The sequence below is a fragment of the Leucopleurus acutus genome, assembly GCF_964270905.1.
Source record: "Leucopleurus acutus genome assembly, chromosome: 2".
Classification (NCBI taxonomy): Eukaryota; Metazoa; Chordata; class Mammalia; order Artiodactyla; family Delphinidae; genus Leucopleurus; species Leucopleurus acutus.
The window spans coordinates 155,978,904-155,992,316 of NC_139143.1; the positions used below are offsets into that span (position 1 = coordinate 155,978,904).

General features: G+C 41.0%; 1 protein-coding gene across 2 annotated transcripts in view; it reads right to left on the bottom strand.

Moving 5' to 3' along the window:
• Positions 1-202: 202 nt before the first annotated feature.
• NASP (nuclear autoantigenic sperm protein) overlaps positions 203-13,413 on the bottom strand; it is a 36,869-nt gene continuing 23,658 nt past the window's right edge. Inside the window, exons 4-15 of one of the 2 annotated variants that reach the window (XM_082833901.1) lie at positions 11,988-12,068; positions 10,837-10,946; positions 9,159-10,145; positions 5,451-5,530; positions 4,966-5,051; positions 4,783-4,856; positions 3,863-4,051; positions 3,579-3,745; positions 3,138-3,194; positions 2,972-3,049; positions 2,162-2,290; positions 203-1,671 (exon numbers count right to left, since the gene is read on the bottom strand). In XM_082833901.1, the coding sequence (XP_082690027.1) occupies positions 1,591-1,671; positions 2,162-2,290; positions 2,972-3,049; positions 3,138-3,194; positions 3,579-3,745; positions 3,863-4,051; positions 4,783-4,856; positions 4,966-5,051; positions 5,451-5,530; positions 9,159-10,145; positions 10,837-10,946; positions 11,988-12,068 (2,119 nt within the window). In that variant the 3' untranslated portion in view covers positions 203-1,590. The remainder of the gene's footprint in view (positions 1,672-2,161; positions 2,291-2,971; positions 3,050-3,137; positions 3,195-3,578; positions 3,746-3,862; positions 4,052-4,782; positions 4,857-4,965; positions 5,052-5,450; positions 5,531-9,158; positions 10,146-10,836; positions 10,947-11,987; positions 12,069-13,413) is intronic. The other variant, XM_082833902.1, reaches the window with a different exon arrangement.

The following is a 13,413-nucleotide window of genomic DNA, read 5'->3' on the forward strand; positions in this document are numbered from 1 at the left end:
AAGGTCACCATGAAACAGGGAGCTCCTGTAGCCATATATACTTACAGAAAGACAACCCAGTCATGTTCCTCCCAAGTTGGCGGCAGGGGGATGGTCACAAGTGAAACCTGAATTGTTATATTGGGCGTGGCCCCAGACCCCAGTGTCAGCCAAAGGTCAAAGGCCTGGTAGTCAAGAACTCCCTCCGGGCTTCCCTGGTGGCGCAGTGGTAAAGAGTCCAGGTTCATGCCCCAGTTCGGGAAGATCCCACATGCCGCGGAGCGGCTAGGCCCGTGAGCCACGGCCGCTGAGCCTGCGCGTCCGGAGCCTGTGCTCCGCAACGGGAGAGATCACAAAAGTGAGAGCCCTGCGTACTGCGCAAAAAAAAAAGCTCCCTCCGCCTCCAACATTAGATATTCAAACTGCAGGTTCTAACCTGCTGTCTCTACAGTGCAGCAAAGTAGCCCTATGAATGCTGGAAATACTAAACCCCTTAGGTAGTAGAGGGCAGGCACTGTTTGGAATTCAGATCCAAATACTGCCTGGTGAATACCAATTTCTTAAAGGTCAGGTCAGAGGCAGCCGAGTCATGGGTCTCACACTAGCCCTGCACCCTGGACATCAGCGAGGGCCCAATGGGATGGCTTTAGTAACAGTGCCCTAACCACCAGCACCCTTACACTGGGCAGCCAGAACTGCTGACCCATTATCCACCTTTCAACCCCACATCCCACTGAAATGCTCCAGGCAGCCCATGATCCCACTCTAAGATCTTTAAACACAAGTCCAGAGACCAAGAGCTTTTTAGCATCTTTATTTAAGAAGTCAAAACTGTGGACAGGTAACAATTCCAACTGTTGATATTTTCTGTTATAACAAATGTAACTCAACCAGCCAGTTCTCCCCCCAGATTCCTTCTTCCAACAACATCCAGACTGTCCATCAGTCAGTCCCTTAGTCACTGTCAAACCAGAAAGCTCAATTTTCTACAATTAGCACACCAGTTTCCTCAAGGATCACTCCCCGCTCCCCAGCCCCAAGTTTTCTTCAGTTCTTTTTTCCAGGACAGGATTATGGCCCCAGTTGGAGACAAGGTGGATAAGACAGGTGCCACCTAAGGCCTGGCTTAGAAGCTGTTATCAGTTCACAGTCAAAGTCCATCAAACAGTATCAGCACCGAAGAGCAAGATCTTCACCAAGTCTTGTTTTTTATAGCTCCTGTCCAGGGAGAGCACCATTCAAAGTTCACAAGACAGCTGGGTTCAGAGTATTTAATATGGAAAAAATATAGCACCATTGGAAGATAAGGGCCTACAGCCACACTTGATTTCATCACCTCCACATCAGACAGGAATCTGGATTAGAACTTCCAACACAGAGATCAGTAGAGGAGGGAAAAAAACCCCACAAAAACCTTTGGCCACCATATAAAACCCAGAGTGCTCCAAGGCACACATTTAGCCAATATTTAAGGGAAAAAAAAAAATCATCAAAGCCTCAACCTTTGCTTACAATCTTTATTGAAGTTATACAAAAAGAATCCCCCAAAAGTGAAAAAATACATTATATACAAAAACACTTTCCATTGGGAGGAAGGCTCTGCTCCCTCTCTTAACATGCAGTGCTTTCAACTGTAGCTCCAGCCTCCACTGTCCCCTCCACTGCTGCCCGGCATTCAGCCTGATTCTCAGCCTGGAAGATAAACAGGGAGCCTGGGCATAAGTGACCCTACTTTAAGCCATTCTTTCTTACACAACTGAGCAGGCCTCAGTCAGAGGAAATAAACACAGGTCCCTTATCTGCTTTGCTCTCTACACTAAAAGAGCAATGACCACAAGTTATAAGGCCATTTCCTAAATTCTCTGTAATAGGGCTGACAGAGCCAGTGTTCATATTAGAAAGAGGAACAAAAAAAGACTGAATGGTCTTGCCAATTAAGTGTCTTCTCATACATTCATTAGAGTGGGACCGGTGATATGTATATAGGTTCCATTTGTCAATGAGACGTCCTATATTTTGTAACCAAACTGTTTCCTGTATGACCTCATTGTTTTTGAGGGTTGCACTCAAGTAATCCAAACAGGCTCAAGTTGGGGAACATGCACTTAGAAAGACTGGTTTCCCCAGGCCCTGAGAACAAGGGGAAATGAGGCAAGTGTCCAAACCCTGCTTAACTGCCCACCTCCTCCTCCATGTTTTCCGAAACTTCAGTTCCACTGGAGACAGCATCCCCACTGCCTCCATTCACCTCCGGCTCTTGTTTGGCTTTCTTTGCATCATCTTTCCGGGGGCTCTCTTCCTCTGGTTTTCTCTAAAGATATAATTAATGGTGAAGGCTTCACAAGTGTGCTTAATGTTTTCAAAAGGACAACTGTAAAACAATTCCTTAACGCCCCCCTCTTCCCTATGGTGCAAAGATCCCAACACCAGGATTCACGGCTCTAAGGGTCTCCCTGGCCACAACCTGTCCTCTGCAGAAACAGATTGGTCTGCCCAAACATACCAATTCAGCCTCTCTAATGGAAGAGTGGGGTGGGGATGAGGAATAGATCTGAACAGTAACCAACCCACAAATTTGAATTCCTACATTTGAGTCAGGAAACAAAGCAAGAGTTCAGGCTCTTCCACAAGAGAAAAAAATTACTGCAACAGGCAGAAGGCAGACTCACACAAGTTTAAGTATCAAGAGATCTGCTGCTGAATGACTACTGTAAACCTGCCAGCTTCCTAAGATGGGCTGATCTGACCAGTTCTCCTCATCACCTTTCCTGAGAGCCCTTGGGCTAAAAACCAGGAAAGTTTTGCTAGAAGACATACTCAGTCAAGACCGATCTTCATTCAAATCCTCGCCTATTTTTGCAAAACGAATGTTTTATTGCACCTAGTATGAGGGGGTGTTCATAGGAAAGATACTCCTCATGTATCATTTGGAGGAAAAAAAAAATGCAGAGTGAGAAGAAGACAGAAAAGAAATGACCACATATAGATTTACCTTCTTTCTGACAAGGTGAGAAATATCGGTCACACAATTTGATGAGGAAGCACCATCTGTTGGCTTTCTACAGGCGATCTGGCAATAAGAAACCTTTGTTAGCAATGTACTCCTAGACAAACACTGAGGTCTAATATTAAGTGACAAAAACCACCTGAATACCCACCATGGAGACTGAAGAGCCTCCTCCACTAGGAGTGAAACCTGAAGTAGAGCTCTCCACCTGTGTGAGAGATGACAAACCCAGGTGGGTCCCAGGACAGAGCCGACCAGGTCACCTGTTTAAGACCTCAAATACTAGTGGCCACCATATAGTAGCAACATCACTCACCTCCTCTACTCATACCCGTGGTCACACATAGTAAGTAGCTGAGATAGAATTCAAACCCACACAGTCTGGCTCCAGAGCATATTATCTTAAGCATTAATATTTACTATTTGAGAGGGACAGTATATGAGTTCTCACATTCCCTCTGACCTCCAACTCCCTGGAAACCAAGTCATAAGTTAAGATTCTTAAGCAAATGGCACGCTAATACCATGATAAAGGGCCTTCAACAATATCGAATATACTATTATCAAAACTTTAAAAGGAAACCAAACGAACCAGAGTTGCTTTCAGAGCCAATTCAGCTACATTCCCACTACGCTGGGACTCCTTTGCATCTTCTATCTTCTCTCTAATTTCAGGTAGCAGCTCCTTCAGCTCCTCAATTTCTTTCTCATATTCAGTAGGTGACCCTTCGGCCTCCTTCATATGCTCATTAAGTACAGCTAGGAAGAACAGGCTGAAGTGATCAGTAACAGATAACACAAAAGAAGCCTTTTTTTTTTTAACTGTCAATACTGGATCCATCAAAATCATTGTGGAAACAGCTGATGCTTACTCACCCATTCTCTTCTCAATGACTTCAATAGATTTGCTGAACTGTGCCACTGCTTCATCATACTGAGAGTTGTACCCATAGGCCAAGCCCAGCTGGTAGTGGGTCTCTGCAAGGAGCCGATCATGGGCTTCCAGGTACTGCTCCTGCAGGTTTAGGCAAGCCTGGAACTCCTCCACAGCTTGGATGTAATTCTCTAACGAAGAGAAAAACAGCAAGCAATACTGCTAAAATTTCAGACCATGCTGCAGGAATATGCTCCCATCTTGTATTTCATTTTTCTTTGTAGCATCTCCAGGACCCTTGACTAAAAACCATCAAAATGACTTTAAAAAACCTACTGAGGTGCTTCCCTGGTGGTGCAGTGGTTAAGAATCCGCCTGCCAATGCAGGGGACACAGGTTTGAGCCCCGGTCCGGGAAGATCCCACATGCCACGGAGCAACTAAGCCCGTGCACCACAACTACTGAGCCCGCACTCTAGAGCTTGTGAGCCACAACTACTGAAGTCTGCATGCCTACAGCCCATCTCCGCAACAAGAGAAGCCACCGCAATGAGCAGCCCGTGCACCGCAACGAAGAGTGGCCCCCGCTCACCCCAACTAGAGAAGGCCACGCAGAGCAAGGAAGACCCAACGCAGCCATAAATTTAAAAAAAAAAAAAAACCCTACTGAGAAGGACTTCCTTGGCGGTCCAGTGGTTAGGACTCCGCACTCCCAATGCAGGGGGCAGGGGTTCAATCCCTGGCTGGGGAACTAAGATCCCACATGCTGCACAATACGGCCAAAAAGAAAAAAGTCTACTGTCCTTATAAAGCTAATTGCCCACAATTTATGATCAATTGAGCTAGATTTTAAGGAATTAGAGGAAGATTAAGGCAGGGGCAAGGGATGTGTTAAAAAGAGAGTAAAATGGAAAATGTATTACCAGATTCAACACTAACTTCTCCAAGTTTAAGATGTGCCTGTGCAGCATAAAGCTGAGCTTCTTTCGTGTCTTGCCTAAAAGAAGGAAAGATGGTCAGAAACCTTATTAATAAGCATCTGTCGAACCCTAACTGCTTTGTCTTCAACCACCAAGCTCCCAACCTAGAAGCACCAAGAGTTTTACCTTTTAAAAATGATCTTTGCTAAATCCAGCATATCCCAGGCAAGCTCTAGGTTCCCAATCTCCTCTTCTTCATTTTCTTGAAGAGACTGAAGTATATCCAAATCATTAGTATTAGGCAGAAGTACAAGACAGGCATCATTTGATTATAAATCTAAATGTATAATTTAGTATAGCTTGGGGGCGTGGGACGGGGAGAGACTGATATAGGATTCAAAGTTCATATTTTTCTCCTTAAACCTACAGAATGGACCCCTACAAAGTCTACCCCATATCACCTTATGTCAGTGATAGTTAGCAGTGATATGTTGGGTCATGTCCTAACTGACAGGACCCCCTGGGTTCAAATGGATCTGTCTATTCCCAGCATGAATAAAGGGCCCCCAAGCCCTAACCAAGAAACAGCTACCTATAATAATCATGCCTACACTAGTAAACCAAAGTCCCACAATAAGAAAGTAGACAATGATACTGAACAAATAATTCACCTTGTTTTCAAGAAGTGAATCATTTGGTGTTTCTTCAGCCTTGTCATTTTCTTTATCCTCCTCTTCTGAGCCCTCGGTTTCTGCAAGTAAAAATTCTTCAGTATTGAGAATATTAAGGATCTGACAAGTCAAAAATTCCAATAAACATTTGTCAAATAACCTATATTCTGAGGTAGGACAGGCCAGATACTAAGCCAAATCAGTTAACATCTGAACTGGATGTAAATAATAAAGCCAGTGGTTAACAGTCTAATTCAAGTCTAATCCAGACTTAGACTGTATAATCTTATAGTGTCTATGGTTCAGAGCTTCAATGATCAACAGGCTGTGTTTCTCTTCTAAAAGTCAACCTGGACCGTTCAGATCAAAACAGATTAGCTGACTTTTATTCATGGGCTTTAGAAGCTCCCATCTATTCAACCAGAATCAGTTGGAGGCCTCAGCCAGTATTCCTGGGGTCTTTAAGCCAATTGTCAGTTAATACTAATAAGGCTAAGAAAATACCAAAAGTTAAATTACTCCAGTCCATTCAAAGCAAGAATACTCAAGAGACTAGCTTTCCCACAACAGAACTGTGAACGGAAAAGCATAGCCCTTACCAACTCTCACCAATGAGCATGCCACACACTCCAGCCAGCTCTAGCACGTACAGAATTTGAGTGAGCAGTACCATGTTAAAATTTCCAGCCATATCAACACCATATTAACAACACTCACAAGTTAACTGCCTGTAAGGACAAGCTGCTGATAAATAGCTCTACACATCACTTAAAGTTCAAAATGTCAAGTGATTAATAAATGAACCTTTGGGGGTCCACAATTCATGAAATGGGTATAATGTGCCTATCTCTGCCATCTTTCATTAAGCATTTAACACCAGCAGAAAAGCTCAAATATTGTCTCCTAACTAAAAACTAGGCCTTAGAGCCATGAAGTCAGGTTAAAGGACTTTTATCTAACAATACTGCTTCGGGATGGGAATAGGCACAGAAAAGTCCTATAAATTAGGACAAACTAAAGCCCTCTAAGAACCAGTTAAAGTTACAAGCTAATTATAGTTAACCTCTACAGCAAACAAACCGCATTTTATCAAGTGCCTCCCTTTTCTCCTGTTGACTATGTAATTTGGTGCTTCTGAAATATAAGTACCCACAGCACCATACACCATTATATTTCCATGCCCAAATTTCGAAGTGGTTTGTGTACTTAGTTCCCTGATGTTAGACTAGATGGGTGGTTTTATTGACTCTGACAATGAAGCCCATCCTCCACCAGAATATATGACAGGTGAAGCAGATCTTTGTATTTCTCACAATACTAAAAAAACCAAACACCTTACCTTCCCAATTTGTAGGAAAATTTGACAAAATGTTGTTATTCTATGTTCTTCTTATTTATCTGGTATCTGTTCTACTCATACCAAAATGCTAAAAGTTGACATCTAATTTGCATAAAATAGTTATTTGGAGTTTTACATCAAATTTTTTAATTAAAATTCTTATAATGGTCTGAGAAAAATATTCGTTTCTCTTGAGGAATCTGTACTACCTTCATGGAATGGTGGAGAGGGAGCTAGGTTAAAGAGAAAGCCATTACTTTAAAGTAACACTTTCCAACCTGGTAACCTGTACCCACATATTACTAGGAATGCAGTGAAGGCCTCAGTAAAGAGATCTGTTAAAATATTTTCTAAGCTTCTTTGAAAATGGAGTCTTTTTTGTGGTATGCCATCCTTCAGAGAAAGGGAAACAATGTTTTATAACATACCATTTCTCTGATCTTGTAGCATCTTCAAAACAGTACGGGCAGAGAGTTTTGCAAACCAGAAGAATGACTCTCAAAGGCCAAGTAAAGGCAATCTGCTGATTCTCTGGTTATTCTAGCATTCCCAAAGGATAGTCAGGAAACACTACAAATTGACCTGTACAGTCTGTCTGAGCATGGCCAAGCTTTATGCCTACAACATTAAAATTTTGTTCACTTACCAATCATATCTAGTGTGACAATGAGAAAATAATAGGCTTATTATCTTTTTTTTTTTTAAGGGATATAGAGAGCCCAAGAGATGGCAGGAAATGGAGGTTTTAAGAGAAAACCTCTTGTAAGATTTCTGCAGGCTAGTGTTACCATGTAAATTTCTGACAAGAGGTGGGTTAACAGAAGGGATGAAAGTTGCCTTCCTCAGTGTGAGGTATCTTTGGAAGAACAATACATTCAAATCAGATCTAGGGTCAGATTCCAGTACTGTGATGTACTGTTTGACCCTAAACAAGTCACGTAACCCCTAAGCCTCAGCTTCCTCATCACTATAACTGGAGTAATACTACCTACTTACACAGTACTGTATTTTGGAAATCAAAAGTAATGTATGTGAGAGAGCTCTAACAATGTTACTTGTGAGACTCAAATGAATAGTTTTTGAACTGTGGAGAAATGACATCTCTACTGTAGCTTATTATTCAAAGTCCAACTTCAGAGAGCCAGCAGAGCTTTTTACTACTCTAGCTAATTATCATTAAAAATTAAGACATGGGAGGTTTTTTTAAATTGAGGAATTCAGTTCTGTGCTTTTCCCATAGATATCTCCTAAAGCCCAATAAGTAGCCCAATGGTTCTACCATTTAGCCAATTCACTACTGGTTACCATGCCTGTGCTGGCTGGAGTACAGGGACCTGCACATAGGTAGAAGGAAGTTTACCAGAATCAGCTACACATATTGATAATGGGTCTTTGAACATCTAAAACTTAAAGAGAACTCGAAGTAGTCTGTCAATTATATAAGTAATATATATGTGTAATATATATGATTAATTAGAATATACCTATGGTTATTAATAACAACATTAGATAAATCTTATGGACAGTAGAATCCTCAAATGATAGTATAACTCAAGTCAGACGTGCCAGTTATGGAGTTGGTAATTAGAGGCTTATACATCTTAATGAAACTGAATCACAATTAGACCAATAATACTATATAAAGCATTCACACTTTATAATGTTCTAAGTAACAAAAAATTCAGTTTAGCAGCCAAAGCAAGCATGAAATGAGGGGGGAAAGCAGCAAGAGGGCTTAACGGTTAGGTTTTCTGTTATCTTTGGAGGGGGCTAATTTAACTAATGTGAATAAGCCTCTAAACACTTACTAAAGACTAAAAGTAAAGATTACCAGAGTTCTTCCACTCTGGCGATAGAACATTCAAGGGTTAACTGCCTTCATATAAATGGCATGCCTGCTTAAGTGTATCAATTCAGTGGATTCTACTGCTCTAATCCTGATTCCTAAAGCAGAGAAAAAGGAACCAAGTGAACAGTAAATTTAAAAATCAAGAGGCATGCAAGTGAACATCCATTCAGCATTCTCTGCCAGCCTAGCCCACTATTTCCCTATCTACCCCACTTCCCACCCACCTTTATTGGCTAGTATGGTACAAGTTACTGATAGCTAGCCAAGTCTCAGATATCACAGAAAGGCCTATTTTGCAGTTAGTAAAGCGTTAGTTTATAAGCCAGCTAAAGAAGACTTGCTTTAACTTGCTCAACTTATCACCACCTTCTTAAACTAACCCCATTTTCACTTAGCCCTTTCCTAATCCGGATTAAAGGCAGACGGAAAATCCTGAATGGAAGGCTGACTTTTACCCATGATTAGTGAGTCAAATCCAGAATGTACTCCACCCACTGCAGCTCTTGCATGTCCCGGTTACCTTCACCCTCTTTCATCTGTTCTTCTTTGTCTTGTGTTTCTTCATTAGCAGCTATCTTAACTTTGTCTTCAGGGGATTTCTCAGTAGCCCCCTGGGCTACCTTAGTCTCAACCCCATCTCCAGCTGCCTCAGACTCTTCTATAGACAGCTTAGTCTCCTCCTGGCTAGGAACCAACTCTGCCCTGACCTTCTCCTCTAGTCCTGAGCCATCTTTTGTTTCTGTCCGTCCTTCTGCATTAGTCTTCGGTTCATTGGGAGTGTGATCCCCTGCAGCTGATAGTCCATTGACTGCACCATCCTTAGGGAGAACTGGCTCCTCCTGCCCAGGCTTCTCGGAGACTTCTGATCCAGCTTCTGCAGCCGAGGCCTCTGCAGCCTGTGCTGTCACCTCTGGTGACTCTTCAGCAGGAGGCAATTCTTGCCCTACCAACTGCTCAAGAACAGCCTTTCCTGGCTCACTTGCAGAGACAGCTACCTGCTCCTTTGGCTCATCCCCACCCACATCCACTGGCTTGACTGCTTCTATCTCCACTGCAGTGCCCTGCTCTTCTAGAGTCACAACAGGTTGCTCTTCTGAAGCTTCTTTTGGTTTCTCCTCTATGCTCGCAATTACTTCTCCCTGACCTCCTTTTTCTCTGAACTCTTCTTGGACGTCAGTTCCAGAAACTGATTTTCCTTCCTCAGCATCTGGTGTTTCCCGTTCTGCCTTCTTAGAAGTGACTTCAGCTTCATTCAGTCCTTCTGGTGCTGCTGTTCCTTTTCCCTCTTTAGTGGTTTCAGTTAACTGATCTGGAGTTGATTCAACTTTTTCCTGTAGTTCCCCTGCAGGCTCACTTATATCCATATCTTCTCTTCCACCCTTCTCCATATCAGTTTCCTGTTCTTTATCCGTTTCAGGCTTTACCAGAGACTTGTCTTCTGTTTTTTTGGCTTCTTTTTCTCCCATGGCGTCATAAACCTGTTCTCTCAACTCTTCCCTTGCTTCCTCTACATGGTTAAAGAACATGAAGCATAAACATGTCTTCGAGTTTAATGATAAAGGCATAAATGGAAACTAAAAATACATTCCCTTTAAACCCTCAAACAGCCTGGCTTATGTTTTAGCAGATGGCCTGCAAATTATCTGCCCCCTTGAGAAAAGCAAAGGGAAACTCCCAGCTAGCAGAGCAACTTACTGCAGAAGAAACCCAAGCTCCTTAAATTAGATATTATTTTACTTGAGCATTCTGATATCAGTTAGGTAAGAGATGCCAAGCTTTACATTCTCTTCTACACACTATATAGACCTCCATCTGATATGTAAAATTCTAGCAGCCAAACTCAAATTAGAAATTAACATTTAATTTTCTTAGACACAAAAAAATGTAAAAGGGCTCCAAAAGCACAGCCATTAAAATAACTGAGCTGTAAAGACTTTTTAAAATTCACATCAGAAAAATATTTAAGGTTAATACTTAAAACATCAATTTAAATAACCAGACTTATTTGGGAAATTAAGTTATCCCCTTACAAAAGCCTGCTATCTGTTTCAGTAATCAGCCACCTCCCCTGCAGTCTCCACCAGATGCAGGTGTCACCCCAGGAGAGACCATTCAGGATAAGGAGAGCCCTATTTCCATCACTTGTACACAAGAAATCAACGTCGCATCTCTTGAATGTCACATGTAACTCCACATACCATCTATGTTATCATTATTTTCTACCAGAGTTTCTTCTTCTGTTTTTTCTCCTTCCTCCTCTTCCACATGCACACCTTCCAGGGCATTTCCCAACACACCATTCTCCATTCTAGCAGAACAAAAGGAGAAAGCACTAAAGGTATGATGGCTAGAACCTAACAGTCTTTGTAAGACAGAAACTGTAGTCCTGTATGATAAAAGCAACAGAAGAGTAAGCAAGTACAGAGAATATAAACTATAAGCACTCATGAAAGAAATGCAATGATCAAAACTTTTAATATAAATTAAGGCTGTAAGAGCACTGAAAGAAATAAACATACCCTTTTTATCCAGCCACCTGAAAAAACACTGATGACTCTTATCAAAAGGGCCATATTTCCCAAACTTCTCATCCACCTACATTTCTCTAGATGGCCAAAAACATTCTGGCAAGGTTTTCAAGACAAATCCTTAGAATGCTCTACAAAATTAGAAAACTTAGCAGAACTGAGATTAAATAGATTACAGAATATTTGCTCCTCTGTGTACCCTCAATATATTTTATTCTGATTAATAAATTCTGGTGGAAAATACACAACAACTTTCCAACAGTTAAGACTACTTGTGAGTCTTATCTTAAGACATTTTCACATGCCAGTGTTTTCAAATTGTCCTTCATTCAGTCCTTCTTATGGATGACTGTTTTGGGCTAGCTGAGAGTGATTTCAAAGGTTCTCTCTCTGAATTGGACTTTGATAAATTACTGACTGACTATTCACTAATGGAAAGACCTCTGCTTCTAATTACTGCAAAAGTCAAAATTTAAGTATAACTTTACTCTTTGTATCAGGTGACTTTCAAAACTCCCACCAAGGGAATTCTCTGGTGGTCCAGTGATTAGGACTCCGCGCTTTCACTGCTGGGGGCACAAGTTCAATCCCTGGTTGGGGAACTAATATCCCACAAGCCCACAGCATGCCCCCCCTGCCAAAAAAAAACTTCCATCAATATTTCATGCTCCTTCTAAACCCCCCCAGTAAAACCAGTCCCACTTAGCTCATGTGAAATCTCAAAGCTAGTAAACAATCTTAGCAAACAAAGAAGCAAGTTTTTAAATAAGACTACTATGATACAAAACATATTCCTTAAAGACTTGGCTTGAAAGACATACCTTGCCAACTCCAGAAGCGATTTCCCATAGAAAAAGAAGGCTTCTCCACATTCATTAGCTGTCTCTCCATACTTCTTACCTCTACAAAGAGAATAACAGCTAAGATCTGAATTAACATCTAGTCTAAAAATTTCTTCCCCTAGTTCTTTAGCTATAAAATGACATTTCTTCTGTAACACATCCTTCTAGGAAACCAATGCTCCACTCCTCTTGCTTTGAAGTCAAGGTCCAAGGGACTTTAAGAATGAATGAATTAATGTTGCCTATTCTTCATCTATATAGTATATAATTACAAATTTAGATATATATAATTACAAATTTAGATATATATAATGTATATATAATATACATTATATAATTAGAATATAATATATACTCTAAAAGACATCCATTTGCTACAGTTATACTATATAATCTAAGAGCCAAATTACATTAATAGGCGTTTCTCCTGGTATAAGATAGGGGTCAATACGGGCCAGAATATTGTTAGAGTTAGAGGGCCTTTGGCTGGGACCCAAAGCATGAATAAGGTCCATGGAAAGGCATGATGATAAAGAGTTAAGAGAATGTTCTCTGGAGCCTGACTGCCTAGGTTCAAATCCTGCCTCTAACTTTTAACCTTAGTCAAGTTACTTAATCTCACAGTACCTCAGTTTTCTCATCTGTAAAATGGAAATGTTAAGAACCAGTCAGAGATATTGCAAGAACTAATTAAGTTAATGTATATAAAATCATTTAAAATAATGCTTAGAAATACAGATAGCACTATATATACAAATTTAAGCTATTAATATCGAGACAGGGAAGAAGAAGAGGAAAAAAATCACAAGTGTGATAAATGGTAAGGAGGAGGTACTTTATGTGGAGTAAGGAGACCAGCTATCATGGGGTAAAGGATTGGCAGAAATCATGCTAAGTCAGGCCAACTAATAGCCTGAGAGATTAGTGAGAGTAAACAGTACAACTAAACAAAGAAACTATTGTGATGAAGGTCATGTTTAAGGGTAGTCTACTAGATTAGAATAATGCATCTCAAATTTTCCTCCTAAATACCCTTAATGGCAGGACAGTGAGAATACTGAACTTTCCAGGAATAAGGAATAAGCTAAGAAGCGTGTTTCTATGTGCTTAATCTTAAAATTTAACATTTTCATTTTAAGATAACCACATACTTTTATATAAAAATACCTAAATACTCAGCATCAGATGAAATCTGGGCCCTACCCTTAGCACACCACTGAATACCAGAACCTCAGCTCTTCAGACTCAGGTGATGATGAAGAGACCAGAGGCCAGAGGCCAATAATCTCAAAAGATTATTGCAGACATCCAGGAGTAAGACTCTGTTCTAGAAGGAGTAAGGGTTGTGGGGAAAAATGGACAAATATGACCCTGAACCAAAACCAGGACAAGTTAGTTAGTGATG